At 28.6% G+C, this 16,356-nt stretch overlaps 1 protein-coding gene across 1 annotated transcript; it reads right to left on the bottom strand.

Moving 5' to 3' along the window:
* Positions 1–4,424: 4,424 nt before the first annotated feature.
* Positions 4,425–9,234, bottom strand: LOC101246265 (protein JASON). The gene is made up of 7 exons (XM_004243563.5): positions 8,585–9,234; positions 8,171–8,225; positions 7,974–8,071; positions 6,266–6,510; positions 5,234–6,077; positions 5,037–5,119; positions 4,425–4,822 (listed from the first exon to the last, which is right to left on the bottom strand). Exons 1-7 carry the CDS (start codon positions 8,765–8,767, stop codon positions 4,741–4,743), a joined length of 1,590 nt encoding a protein of 529 aa, XP_004243611.1. The 5' UTR covers positions 8,768–9,234; the 3' UTR covers positions 4,425–4,740.
* Between the last annotated feature and the right edge of the window lie 7,122 nt (positions 9,235–16,356).

Genomic DNA, 16,356 nt, shown 5'->3' with positions numbered 1-16,356 from the left:
AGCATTTAATCGTATGCATTTTTATGCCTTAGTTGTACATATTACATGACATCAAGACAAATGTATAAGTCAACAATTCTACAAAATTAAATGTAGAAATTATCTAACATACAAACCAGTCCACGACAGATACATATTGATACAAGTCAAATACAAATATGATTCATATATATATATATATATATATATATATATATATATATATATATATATATATATATGATACAAGTCAAATACAAATATTATTTACATATACATATTGATATAAGTCAATACGAATATTATTCAAATATATAAATTTGTCTTAAAATATACAACAAATTGTATACAAACTATATAATATACAAAATGTTTAGAAACATACTGATATAAGTCCAATACAAATATCGTTCACATATACATATTGATACAAGTCAAATACAAAATTGTATACAAGCACTTAATCGTATGCATTATATGCCTTAGTTGTACATATTACATGATATCAAGGCACAAATGTATAAGTCAACAATTTTACAAAATTAAATATAGAAATTATTTAACATACAAATCAGTCCACGGCATATACATATCGATATAAGTCAAATATAAATATTATTCACGTATACATATAGATACAAGTCAAATACAAATATTATTCACATATACATATTTGGTAAAAGTCAATACGAGTATCATTCAAATATACAAATTTTTGTCTTAAAATATACAACAAATTATATAATATTCATAAACACAAAAATCGTAATCTGCAAATCTATACTAATTATATACATATACAATTACCACATACAAATCTCTATGCATTTTCATCATAATCGTGAAGAACTCTTAAAGAACTATACAAATCAATCAACTACTTCATATATAATGCTAATACGCTTAAAATCAATATTTTGTTATTTATTCATAACTATTCAATTCAAACTAATATAGTGAAATACAAGATGTTCAATTTTGAAATTTAAATTGATTTGGATATACACAATTAAATGGGAGAAGTTGAAATTTTTGAATTTTGAATTTTGATTTTATTGAGAGATTTTATTTGAAGAAAAAGACTTATTTGGTAAGGTATCTTAATTAGATTCAGTAAGCTTTAATTAAGAAATCATTTTTCATAATTATACCACAAAATTGTCGTATATTTAGTAAACTAAATTTTAACACCATTTTTTATAACTAATTAAAAAAATAAAATATACGAATAAGATATGTTTTAGCTATTTAAACTATAGTTATGTTGCGTAAATAAGTAAACACTACGAGAACATAAATAAGATGAAATAAAAAGAAAATTTTTAATTCGAGTCCACAGAAATCACGGTATTTCCTTAAGAAATTTAATCCCCTTATTATACCCGAGGTTGCAGATTAATTTCTTCTAAGATAAAACGGATTAACTTGTTAAAAAAGTAGCGGTGCCTCAAACTTCAATAATTTCAACGAACGCAAAAACAATAACAAGAGCATACAGACAGAGTCGATCGACAATTTTATTTATGAGAAAAAATGTATGCAAAGAGGAAAATTTTCAATGTCTTGAAAAACGAAAATAATCTCTTATTTATAGCCACTTGCAGCAAAGGAATGTGTCTATTCGATAATGATGTGAATGCTTCGGTTCAAACATCTCATAATCACATTGTTGTGTTGTTTTTTTAAAAAAAAATAACAATTTTTTTATCCAAATTTTTTTTTAGAATATTGCTTTCCCAACAGTATTTTTACAATTTCTTTCTTTTAAAAAAAGTTTAATATCGCTGCTATGGCAGCGTTTTTTATAAAAATAATTATTTTTTTAATAAAAATCGCTGCCTTTTCTTAATTTTTTTTTAAAAAATTCGCTAGGATCGCAGTTTAATTATAAAGTTTGTAGATTTATTTTTTTTAAAAAAAAAAGATGCAGCGATTTCAGTAAAATCGCTGCCTTGGTGGAAAATGCATTTTTTTTTTTTGATCTTTTTGTTAAATTTCTGTAAACTAGTCACATAAAGATTTAAAAGATAACATTTTTTTGGTGACAAATCACTGCATTTCAGTGGAAAGTATTATATATATATATATATATATATATATTATTTTAAAAAATGTTACTTTTTGGTCTGCGTGACACTATCTTGTGGGTTCAACGCTAGTTGATTATTTTTTTCAAGCTAGTGCCACGTAGGCCGAAAAGGGTAGAAAATGTAATAAAACCTTGTATAATATAAATGTGTCTCTGGAATTTCGAACATAGATTGAGAGAGTAGCTCAACTTCAGACAAAAAGCCAAATTGCTACTGAAGAGAGAATTCTTCTTATAAAGAAAAAATTATATAATTATATATACAAACATTCCAATCAGATATACTCGATCATGTTATAGTTTGAAATAATTATATACTAGCTTACTAATCGATAAATTCTTTATCAGATTTTAAGTCATTCATGTATCATTATTTCATATTTCAAGTTAGATACATATATCAAAGATACCATATACATTTATCTTTGATATCAGATATATTCTAAAATATAAATATATAGGGAGAGACAACAAAAAGAGGAGAGAGGTGAGCAATTGATAGGCTAGCGAGATAAGAGAGATGCAAGCAAGATAGAAAGGTGATCGAAGAGAATTAGTGTATCCTTGATTCATATATTAATCACGTGTGAATACAATGTATATATATTTAAAAAAATTCAAGAAATTTAATCTATTCGAAATACATACATCTGAATAAATTAGATATACATATCTAGTGAAGTAAATGTGATATGAAAGATAATTTCAAAAACTAAAATGAAAACACGTAATTAGATCCTACATCATTAAAATTTTGGTCGTTTGTTCAATTAAAAATTGATGATGGATTCGAATGTGAATTTGAGTGGTTAAACGAAGAGTCCTGGCCCTGAGATTTGTTGATTAATTTTGATTCTATCAAACTGAAAATCATATCATAGTAAAATTACAAAGAACAATGAAAAGGAAAAGTTCCTATTTCAACTTGCAAGCTTGTATATTACTATATATACGTTAGAGGAAATTATATCGAGATAGGTTATATACATCAATTCATTATATATATGAGATAATTTATTTCGTCATTATAATAAAAATAACTGAATAAATATTCTAAAGGCTATCTAATTATAGTGCTTATTTACAAACTCGGGAGAATGTGCTATTCAAATTACTTGGCCTTAGCCCAAATCCTTTATAGAAGAAAATTTAGATAGTTATTATATATACAATTAATCACATCGTTTAAAGGATAAACAGAATTGCTTTTGTTTTAAAAGCTTAATAGTTTTTTTTTTCAATCGTTTGACCCTTCCTATCCTCGAATCGATGACTCATTTATTTATTTACGGAGGATATCGCCCCTCGAAACTACCAGTAGCACAAGACAACTTTTATTAAGCCGGTCAGTTACACTAGTTTTAATAAATTTTAAAAAAAAAAAATTGGAGGAGGAAAATGCTTAGAATATTAACAAAAATATAAATACTAATTATGTCAATTGCTTGCAAAGCTTAAACAATATTAATCTAATTTCAACAAATTTTAGTCGTATAAAAGTTTGGGAAGAAAATTCTTTATCAAGAGTCAATTGACGCAGAAAAAAACTCTAATAGACTGAGAAATTCGGGGGGGAAAAATCAGATCTGAACATCAAATTAAGGTCTAAAAAAAAGAAAAATGAAAATAAAAATATTGAACCTTCAGAGTGTAGAATCATCATCAGGTCGAGGGGGAAGCCATTGAAGATCTGAATAGCAGAGAGAAAGAGAGAGAGAGAGAGAGTGAGAGCGAGAGAGAGAGAGAAAACGCGTGTGCCTCAACGAGGCATAGATAGATAGATATATATATATATATATATAGGTGTAGAGAGAGAGAGAGAGAGAGATGAAGAGGAGCGAGCAGCAAAAGAGAGAAGGGAATGTTAGTTTCAGATTGAAAACTATATAAATCCCATCATGATTTGATTTAGATCTGTGTTTTCGTTTTCCACATGTTCCCTTTCTCCATTTTCGCCGCTTCAAGCTCTTCCACTCACTGCTATTTTTCTATTCACATGACTTGTCCCCTCTTTACTTTGCCACTTAACACTACCCTTCTTATATACCTATCAATAGGGTTTCCACGTTCTTTGTTTTCGAATGTCTATTTTACCCCTCCTCCATTTTTTAAATTTTATTTGATTAATTCTTACTATAAATTTTGACTCTTCTCTCTTGGTTCATTCTGATCCTACCAAAGTTAGTTCAATTTTGTTATTTTTATGGATGATTATTACTTGACAACTTCTTGTGCTGCACTAAATTGATAAATCATAAATAACACAAAATCTTGTCAATTATTTTGCTCAAACATTAGTTGGACTGGTTTTAAGAACAAGTATCGAAAGGAACTACAAAGATTAAAGTATGCATGATTCAAATTTCAAACTATTGCAATCACATTAATAGTGGAGCAAATTTGTTTATACTTGATGCATAGCTAAACAGATGCGCAATCATATTGCACCAATATCCTTAATCATTTTTCATTTTTAAACTGCCACCTACTTCAGTTTATATGACCAAAAACTACAACTATATTACACTCAGAAATCCTTGATATATATCTCCAGCCATCATCACAGATTGAACGTCTCGCATACACTTGAGATTGAGCAGCATCTCAGCTAAGACAAAACTTAACTTTGAATTTGTGCTAATTGATGGATGGAAAATGAGTTCTAGCTGAGATCATGAGTGCACTTGAGAGATGGCAGTATCAGTTTCATCCATGTCGTTAAAGGCAAATGGTCTTGTCCCACTGTATTGCTTCCTGCAAATCCAAACAAGTACATCAGATATATCAATCATAAACTATTGGTCCTTTAGTTCTATCAATTTTACTTGATGAACCTGCCTAGCCAGTTTATTCAAAACTGATGAAATGATATCAAGTAGCTGTCATACAATGAAGTACGACAGATAAACGTCAAGGTACTGAGATAGAAATAGAACAAAGAACATATAACAACAGAAGGATTGAATACCTTTGTGGAATGGAAGATTCCTCTGATAACGCCTTCTCCAGTCTCTCTTCAAATGGCGTTGCATGCCAGCTTACTTTCTGATCCTGCGAAGTCTCAAAGTCGTCAGCTTTAAGCTTATTGAGTTGTGTAGCTAAGAGTTGAGATGTGGACTGAAAATAAGGATAATTGAGAAGGCTAAAGAACTATGCAGGACAAACCTCTTTATACTTGTTAGTTGAATTGGGGATACCATTTCCATCCCACCATTTAGGAGATATACGAGAATCTTCATCATCTTTCCAGTGAGCAGCAACCAATCCAAGTATAGGCCTATCTCCAGGAGTTCTGCCATAATGAACATTGTTACCGTTGCCAGAACTAGTGTGCAGCTTACCCTCGTCTTGATTGATGGAAGATGGTTTCAGCCATGAAGACAAGCTTGCCTCTACCTTTGAATCATTATCAGCTGAAGCTTTTCTTAATCCGGGCGTTCCTACTTCTGATGAAAAGCTTGCTTCATTTGGCCTTTCACCAGGTTCTGTCATGGTACTGGACCATAATCTAGAATTAGAATTTTCAATTGAGAAGGAATCTTCATCAGACAAATCCTTCAACTGTGATGCTCTATCCACAGGGTTTAAAACTGGATAAACGTACTGAGACCTGATCCGAGCAGCTTTTCCATTTGGAATGTTGTCTATATATGTTGGAAAAACAGTTCCTGGTGTTTGCATTTCATCACTTAGTTTTAGTGGGGTGGGGTAGGGTGAATGCTTCAATGCAGAGTAACTGCCAGAAAACTCAGTCTGCTTTGAGTTTTCACAGTCAAGTGCAAATGAAGTACTTTTGGATGAGACTGCAGACAGATCAGACTCACAATCAAAGCGAACAGTTTTATTCATGTACTGGGCACTGGGAGCAAAGATTGGTGAAACCTCTGAAGCCACGTCTCTATGAGCCTGATTAGCATTAAACTCAATGGATCTCGGAGTATTAGCAGATCCACTACCATGAATAGAGTTCTTTGGCGAACCTTGACCATCTTGTCCCTCCGTCATGCAACTACAGAGGCATAAGACAACATGAGATGTAAAATATATATACATGCTAAATGCATACTTCACATTAAAATACTAAGGGGGATTTTTATCCATAAAAACTTCTTTAACAAGATCAACCATAATTATAGGGATTGGCTGAATACATGCTATATGTGAAATGACCAGCGTCTATTTAGGTCAAGATTCTACCTGTTAGATGTATGAGTCGAGGAACCAGATTTTTTTTCCAGTTCATTGCTTTTACTAGGTGTAATAGGGTGATCAGGTAGCAAATCCAGGTTGAACTTTTCAACAGCCACATCAGAGAGCCAAGACTTGAATTTTAAAGGTTCAACATCTCCTTTTGAAGCTGATAGATCTTTGCACTTAGCCAAGCCTTTTCGAATTTCAGCAGGAGTCTCTGGTAAAGTTCCACAAGCTTTTAGGAACTTTGCCTGCATAATAATTAGACAAATAAAGACAATGCAAAATCATCTAAAAATAGGTGGGGAAATCTCAAACCAAAGGTAGCTGGACTAGATGGTTACTATCTGAAGGAAGTTGCAGAAATTATCAGCATCCAAAACTAAAAGGAATACGAGGCCATCCATATTAATCACAACAATTAGTAAATCAAAGAAATACAGGAATGCTACATTACTCGGGCACTAAATGATTTATCACATCATCCATAATATTGGATCTTCTTTTCTGTCAGCAGAAAATTCACAAACCTTCAATGCATTTCACAATAACTTATACTGTAATTTCCGAAGTGTGAAGTGATCTAAATCCTAACAGAGCTGACAAAAAATTGCAAAGGTCACAATAATCAACAAATTTCATAAAAATAATCAAAAAATAATCAAAGGAAAGGTAAAGATTGACAAATTATTGAAATGATAACCAAATTTTACAGCAATCAATAGAAACAGCTAAGAGAAAATTCGTTCAAGAATAAATAATAATGAATTCACTTTCAGTAATTGGAGAAAGATTAGGGTCTGGCAGGCATGCCGCCAGCGAGAACTAATAAAGCATTCTCTATTGGCTCAATTCACCACTAGATGGAATTAGTCCATAGGCTCTCCATTGTTGCCTTATTACCTATGTCAGTTACATTAAGCTTTTTCATCTGCACAAGGGAGCAGGTGCTATCCTACATAATTAAAAATTTCTTCTTTACATAGACAAATTCAGCAATGTACCCTGACTGGAAATTTTGATGTGACTTTAACTTTTTCAGTAAACCAATATCTCCTAGAAATTAAACATAAAAATGACCCCCATACTCCAGTCAAATTTCCCAAGAGTTGAAGTGTTTCAATATACCAGGTGCTAAGAAAAGAACATCTCTACCAATTGAAGAATACAAATTATAGGGAGGTGAATGACCCCTATGTTATTCATCTTTCATCGAAATGAACCTGTACTGTCTCAGTGTCTTGCCAAGCTTTGTTGAAATGGTTGACTTTGTTAATTGAAATGGTAGAGAGGAAAGGATTTTCCTTGTACTATCTTGCCAAGTGTATTAACTTATCTAATGATGTTTCTTCTACTGTATATACCTCTTATATTTCAGCACTTAGCTCTTTATATGTGAAATATACATTAATCTTCTCATAAAAACAGCACTTCTATTCTCACTAACATGGAAATCAGAACATGAAAATAATGAAACTAGTGGGGTATATCTACTTATCCATCAGTTTACTTAAGTTTTATGTTTAGTGTAGTTCATGTAAAGTACCTTTCCTCTTAAAGTAAGAGGAGAATAGCAAGGGAAGTTCCTCCTCCAAAATTACATATGTTTATCTGCTTTTATCAAATCCTCATACATATCCAACTATTGCAACTTAAATTGAATAGAGTAACTGATAAATGCTAATTTAAGTGATGAAACTTTAGGAAAACGAACCTGATCCCTGAGCTCTTTCGTATGCAGCTCAGACTTAGGTGTTCCTGCATCTTGATTAGCCTTGTCAGTTTCGTGCAAATAATCATCCTCACCTATTTCTGACATCATTAGCATAAAAATTTATGAACTTGAAAATATTTAATGAACAAAATCAGTTCAATTGGTTCATAGTGTAATAATTAATGTAAGATTACTACCTTCAGAATTGAAAAGTGAAGATAATGGACTCCTACTGCGAGACAACACAGGTTCCTGATCAAATAACAAAAATAGATATGAGAAATTGTGGATCCCTTCCATATCTAGCAGAACTACCAGCCTACCCTAGCTACAGATAGTCTGATCAGAAATTCATCGTTCCATAAAGTAACCCTAAATGGCAAATTTCATCCTTATTAGCTACCGAGAAATCAAACCACAAAAAGAAAGATGAAATGTGACAGTAAATCTCAATCAAACAGAACTTCAACTCAAAAACGAGAAATAGCACAATTTAGTAAAAAAAACAACGAATTTCAATCACAGATCATTTGAATCTACCATTTCTAGAGGTGAACTGAAAATTCCGCAACAAAATTCATCAAAAAAAATAAACAAGGGTATAAGAGGACCTTAGGAGCTAGAGACTGGGAGACGAGCTGAGATTTGGAATCAGGTGGAAGAGAACCATCGTTGATACGGAAACAGCCAAAGAGACATCCCATAGCAGCAACAACCAGCACCCTAAACACACCAAGTATATCCCGATTATTTGTATCTTCACTTTTTTCGGAAGGTAATCTAGGCCATAACATATTTTCTCAAATGATATATCTCATCCTCCGACTCCGATTACAGTATAAATTGTTTGATAAAAGACGGAGTTTATCGAGAAATCGCCATGAAAATGAAAACCCTAGCTAAAAGTTTCAGTTGAGTTCTAGATATTTAAAGAGAAGGCAAAATTATTATTGGTAGGGTGAGGACTCACTGTATTGTATTGAAAGCCATTTTGGATTTTAGATTTTGAATTTCGAACTGAGAGGGAAAACAGAAGAACACTTTAGGCTTTTTTTATTTTTTTTCTCGCGAGTATGTATTGGATTAAACTCGCTCTTTCTAAGTGACACGTGCCTAAGAGTATGGAAGTGTAAGTTAATCTTACATTTGTCGCGTGATTAAGCTTGATCTGTTTGATTAGGACAGTAATCCTCTCTTTTAGACTTTAGCATATCTAAGTTTTGGGACAAAATTTAAAACTTTTTTGGGAGGAAAAAGAAAAGTTCATTTCAACTGCACCTTCTACCTAATTTCTAGGGTTGTTTTTGGTTTTAAATTTTGAAAATTGACAATATTTGGTTTGATTTTAATTTTATTATGTATATATTATTTATAAATAAAATATAAATATTTTGTTAAATTTTAGCTAACTTTACAATATTCTCAGGCTCAATACTTTAGCCCTACTATAACAATTAGGGGTGTACATGACGGAATCAGTTCAAAACATTTGTGTTGAATTTTTAAATTTATAAACCAAATCAAATCAATAAAACTCGGAGTTTTCAAGTCCAAGTTTATACGGGTTTTGGGGTGTTTAAAGATTTTCCAGTAAAGTATTCATACAAACATATAATTTACTTATACTTTAAATATTTTTTTAGTCCTGTCAAAATACACCTATCTACAGTGTTTCCTAAAAAAATATTATCTAAGGTATTTCTTTTTTAAAAAAATAACACAAAATGTGATATGATTAATGACACTAAAATATCCAACAAAAAATAATTTATAATGAAATCGCGTGAAACAAATATTACAAACTAACAAGTCATAGTAAAAATGATCATAATTTAAAAGTATTAAACCGTACTAAAATAGGTTTAATAAGTACTAGTTACATGACTTAATATTAAAGGAAATTACAGTTAGATTATGTATTTTAATTGTCTAAACTAATGTGCAACTAAAGACAAATAATCAATATTGTTGTCATTCTTAGTGTTGAATTGATTTTCTTTTGCATTAATATTAATTTGATTTTGATTTAAGTTTGGTCTTGAGTTAGTTTTTTTTAGTTAAAACCAACCAACCCAAATATAGCCGGATTTTTTTTCAATACCGCTTTGACTCGATTTGCGGTTAGATTCAATTTCCGATTCGATTTTGTAAACACCTATTAAAAATCCCAAGTCCAAGTCTATAAAAAAATTATTTTAGTCTTTGCCTACACTGCTAACCGATAAGTTAGTATTGCTTTATTGAACCGATAATAGTCTTTTATATTCATAGCTTCTAGTTATTTAATGTGGAAGCTTACATTAACACTATAAAATCACACTAAAATTGTGTGTTATTTTATAGTCATCTTTGGTTAGAGAATAAGTGGAAGACATGTTACAATATTTTTAAGTTTTAAGGTGCATTATCTTTTTCAAATATTATTTCATATATTACTTTTAATTAGCAAGTAAGGTTAATACGTCAGCATATTTTTATTTCTTCTAGATAAATTAATTTGTTTTGTTATCTTTGAAATTCATTTTACAACTAATAATGTATTTGTTATTATTTTTCTTGACTCTTGTATATAGGATGAAATGATAACATCAAGCGATGGAGATTCATGGATTTTGAGCTTTGTATATTGATTATTCTATATTTTTTAAGTGCATAGAAGTAACGTTTTTATTATATTATTTTCTTTTGAATTATTTATATTTTGTCAAAAATAATTATGTAGGAAAATTTATGATTAAATGTAATCTTCCTTTATTCTTTATGAGATATAATATTTTATTTTGTTATCTTTGAGATTCATTTTAGGACTTGTTATTATTTTTCTTGACTCTTGTATATAGGATGAAATGAAAATATATCCAGAGATGGAGATTAATGAATTTTGAGTTATATATATTGATTATTCTTTATTTTTTTTAGATACTTAAGAAGTAATGTTTCTATTATATTATTTCCTTTTGAATTATTTATGTTTTGTCAAAAACAATTATATGTGTTTAAATGCAATTTTCTTCTTATTTGTTTTATCTTTTTCTTTTTGGTAGATATTCTTTTTTACTTATTTAACCATATTTTGCTGATTATAGGAGATATATCTATAATGAAATGGTTAGACATTCTTGCATAATTTGATTTTACAAGAAAAAATAATTTGATTTGTCTAATATAATTACAATTCTTTTATTGTTGAAATTATACATTTAATATTATTTGTTTGTGTTCGTGAAGATATAAATCTTGAGTTTTTTTAAGAAACATATTTAATTATTCTCTTTAGACCTCAATATGATTCTTAGACAATTTGATCAATTATATTATAATGACAACACTCTTCAAAAATAATTATTTGCTCAGGTAAATTCATCTCTCACTTTTTTATTAATAATATTAGTTTATTGTGTTTGTGGCGTATAATATTTTAAAACATAAAAGTAGAAAATGAGTAAATGAATATCGATATACTACTTAAAGAAATACATATATATACTTTCATAGTCCGGTGAAACAACTTTTACTAACAAAAATGATAGAACATATGAATGTAAAGTTAATTTATAATTTTGAAATACAGTTGATTTTATTAAAAAGCAAATTATTTATTAATGTGTAAAATTGCAATCCTTAAATTTTTCATTTTTGTTGTTTTTTTAGAAGATTTAAAGTTATATTTTTCATATTTGTTATTCGGGAATTCTCAAGTTCTTTCAAAATTGTCATTACTTTATAATTTTAAAAACATAGTTGGTTTCCTTCCTTTCTATTTACTTATAATAAATTATTTGTCTCAATAACTCTATTTTGTTTGTCTTTTCATTTTCTATAATTAATTTTCTTTATTAGTGTAATAATGTACAAATATTACTCCTATTATGTTATGAACAAGTTCAAAGTCATATTATTAATCCTCTTTACTGTAACTTTTTATCCTTAGAAATGTATTATATTAAATGCAATATTTATTTAAATATGAAAATACTTTTTAATATCTTTTTGTGTTTAAGCCTAACAAAATTAAAAGAAATAGAAATATGTATGTGTCATTCTTTTACTAAAATCTTTTTTGCATAACTATTTTGTTCTCTTTTATGTTATTTTTAAGTTTTACATTATTTTTCCTCCAATATAAGTTATCCCAAAAATAATTGGATATCTAAATATAATAATAATAGTAATAATAATAATAATAATTATTATTATTATTATTATTATAATAATAATAGTAATAATAATAAGATATGGATTTAACTAATTAAGATTGTTATTTTTCATCATTTAAATATATAAACTTTTTTTATTTTAAATTTGATTATTAAAAGGTTACTAATACAAATATTAAATTAATCCAATATTGTACAATTAAAATAATTAAAATATGTGATTATTGGGTGATGACGAGGACAAGTAATACTAATTGTGGATAATGACTAATAATAGTGTTGGCTAACTATATAGTCATGAATAATAATCATGATAGCAATCTGAGTTACATATTGACAAAAAATTATACTAAGAATATAATTAAAAAGATTACAAATAAGCATAAAGAAACGATCAAATTTCAAGTTTACATAAATATATGTAAATTATACTAAAAAAAATCTCAAATAAAAAAGAAAAAACTGATCACAAGTTTACATTTCATAGTTCTAATATTACCCAATTCTTATTACCTTCTCTTTTTCTCTATGAAATTTAATTTTAATATTTAACTTTTCAAAGTTTACATATATTGATTTCATAACGAATTTCATATTTAATCTAGATATTTTTCATAACTTCTCTTCAATAAAACTATGTGATTAACAAAAAAATCATTTTATTAAAATAATTATTGATATTAGTATGTAATTTTATTTTAATTCTTTTCATAACCGCGCGAAGGCGGTCAAATACACTAGTATACAATATTATATAAAATTATAAGAGATATATACATACTCATATTCAATAATCTACCATATTATATAATAAATGAAAAAATAACTTGATTTGGAAAACATTTTTCAAAACACTTAAGTCAATCAAATATAAAAAAAGTTAAAAAAAATATTTTTCTTCATACCAAACACACCCTTTAAGTGTAGGATTATCAAAGTATCTACATTCATGTTCAATATTTGCCCAGAATTTCTTATTATAATTGGATTTTCTTTTTCCTAAAGGAAACTACAAAGTCTCCTCCATATTTTAATATTTCGGAAAAGATTTATGACTCTTCTAGCTTGAGCATTCAAAATCTAATATTAGGGGCTTTGATAGTTTATGTGTTGGGGAAGAAACTGTGAAATTCAAAAATAACGGTGCGTGGATATCAAAAACAAAACAAAACAAATATTATGTTTATATGGGGATTGAATAAAAAAAATTTGTTCATTTAAATGGACACTTATTAATCATTACCATTGCTCCAAAGACATAACTATTGTCAATGATGTCCAACTTTAAAGATATATTTTTTAAATGTAGAATTCAACACATATATACAACATAATTTTTTGATAAAGAATGTCTAAGATAGCAATCACTCCGTCCGTGCGTGTGAACCTTTTTATTCCAAGTGAATAACGTAAGGTTATTTCTTTCAATATTTTATACTCTTATATTTATATAGTAAATTATATCTCTCTCTTTGTAAATATACATTGATTAACTAAATCTTTTATATAATTCAACTCCTATACCTAACTGTCAACTTTAACATATTCCGGTTGAGTAAATTTTGTGGAGAGTGGGAGTCGACACAAATATTCGCACACTATTATTTATAAGAGTATACTTTTATTCCATTAAATTACCTCAACATGTTTTTCTAGGGTTCTCTTCCTTAATTATTGACTCGTTTCCTCGAATAAAGTAGAAGAAAAATGTTAAAGGTGGATAAGATGTTAAAATTGACGAGTAAAGTAAAACGAAGGGAGTAGAAAAAAGATGCTAAAGGAGGACAAAAAGTTAAAATTGACTAGTAAAATAAAACAAAGGGTAGAAAAAAATGTTAAAAATGAATAAAAAGTTAAAATTAACGAGTAAAATAAGACGGAGGAAGTAGAAAAAAAAAAGCTAAAAGTCGATAAAAATGTTACAAAATTTCAGTTTAAAAAAGGTAACATGACAATAATTGAGGTGAAAAGACTTCGTCAACTATCCAACTTAGGTCTTTTAAGTAATGAACGCAGAAGAATTGATTGGTTTTATTTCTAATATATATGTAAGTTAATTGAGTTATTAATGATATCTAAAATGATCTTCATCAATAATTATAATAATAATAATTTAATTGCTGTAAAATATTTTTCTTTTAGAAGTAATTATTAGTGACAATTATATTTTAGTATTTTTTATAAATGTTATTAAAAGCTATAACGACATGCCAACACCGGATTCACTATGCATATTTATCATTATTAAAAATTGTTTTTATTGTAGTGATATCGAAATTTCCATTTCTTTCTTAGTGCTAGGTAGTTAAGTAAATGCTCCCTCTGTCCACTTTTAGTCTTCGTGTTACACTTTTTAAAAGTCAATTTGATTATTTTTCAAACTTAAATTAAATTACATTAATTCGATATTTTAAACAAAAAATTTAGATATTCAAAAACTATACGAAAAGTACTATTAATTTCATTATTTTGCATGATGAAAAAAATAAATCGTAAAATATTAATCGAAGTTATTATCATTTGATTCTAGAAAAAAAAAACTATAAGTAACAATTAAAAGCGAACTAGATACATTGTATTAAAGTGGATCGAAGGAAGGTAAGTAGTTTTTTTTTTCTTTTTTGGTCTACTCCGTGGAGAACATATATATTACATATAAACTAAAGTAAAAGAGATTCTGTGATGTTCTTTTACAATTTACTTGAGACTCAATGCCTTAATCAACAAGAGATAGTTTGAAAAGAGCAATTTTAAGCATCATTAATTCATTAGCATGGTAGCTAGCTAATTATATTTATACTCTATAAATAAATGAAGAGCAAATTTAGCTTTGTCATGAGACAAGTAAATTAAGGAACAAAAAAACCTTATACCAACTACTTTTTTTGTTGTTGATCATGAAAACTAACAATGTAGAGATGGAGGAAGCATCTGGATCCAAATTGGAGAGTCCGATCACTATTATTCCGAAGAAGAGAAAGCACGTTTCATCGATGATGGCTAAGAAAATTTGGTCATGTTTCTGTTTCTGTTGCCCTAAATAACATTGAGGGTCTGTCGCAAATGAATATTTTTATTCTACGTGGTATGTGTAAGGTCTGTGCATATATAATGAAGTTTGCAAATATTTTATTGTCTTGTACCCCTTTTGAATTTCTCTACAATTCCATACATCTAACGCTGCTTTACTATATGTTTAGTTGCTAAAGATTCATTTTTCAAAGAGAAACATTCTGAAATAGCAAAGATAATAAACATAATAAGGTTCTACTTTGATAGTATCGTTTATTGCGCTCCATCGCTATAGTTCTATTTGTTAGGTTATGGTTTTGTATATTTCGTTTGCCTATATAAAAACAGAGTAATTTTTTATTGGTATATAAATAGTTGCAGTAAGCATATAGAAATTCTAAATTTATGTAATCTTATATCGAATTATACAAATTTTAAATTTATATGATTAGAAGATCAAATAGCGAAACTTCGCGAAATTATAATTATATTACATATGTAGAATTCCCACGTATATGTGAAGAATCAAGGATTGTATTAATGATTTAATGATTGTGTTACCTACTCCTTATATACAAGAAGAGTCCTATACTAGCTACACTACGAATCAACTACACTAGGAATCATAGAAGAATTCTATACTAGCTACACTAGGAATCCTAATACAACACAACTATATTATTTACACCTTATCCTAGTCAACTACATCAGCTTTGGTCGTACCAAGTATAGACTTGTACATAAATTAGGATTTAGTAGTCTAGTCCTAGTGTAGCTCAAACTCTAACTCGCCAGACAACTTCATCGAACATGTTCCTTTGCACGTTCCATCAGCTTCTTCAACAACATAATGTTTTGCTTATTTAGTATAACTTTTAATTTTAATCATAATGCATGGCAATTAGGCAAGTGCAACTTAAATGGGTTCTAAATCGCCCAACTCCTCTTTAAATGGGCTCTGGGTCAGCCCAATTCTATTTATTGGCCTCTGGACAGAAATCATATACTTTTAAGGTAAAATTACCATTTGTCCCTTATAAGTTTATAATTACAAAAATTCCTCAAGCTGATACAATAATATAAGTGCTGATACATTAATCTGATACACGAGATACATTAATGGCTAAGTAAGATACATTACATTTTATACATGATACACTAATCTGATGTACATTTTGTACATGATACATTAATTTGATGCGCGAGATACATTA

The sequence above is a fragment of the Solanum lycopersicum genome, chromosome 7 (assembly GCF_036512215.1).
Source record: "Solanum lycopersicum chromosome 7, SLM_r2.1".
NCBI classification, from domain to species: Eukaryota; Viridiplantae; Streptophyta; class Magnoliopsida; order Solanales; family Solanaceae; genus Solanum; species Solanum lycopersicum.
This window is presented reverse-complemented; position numbering and strand designations above follow the sequence as displayed.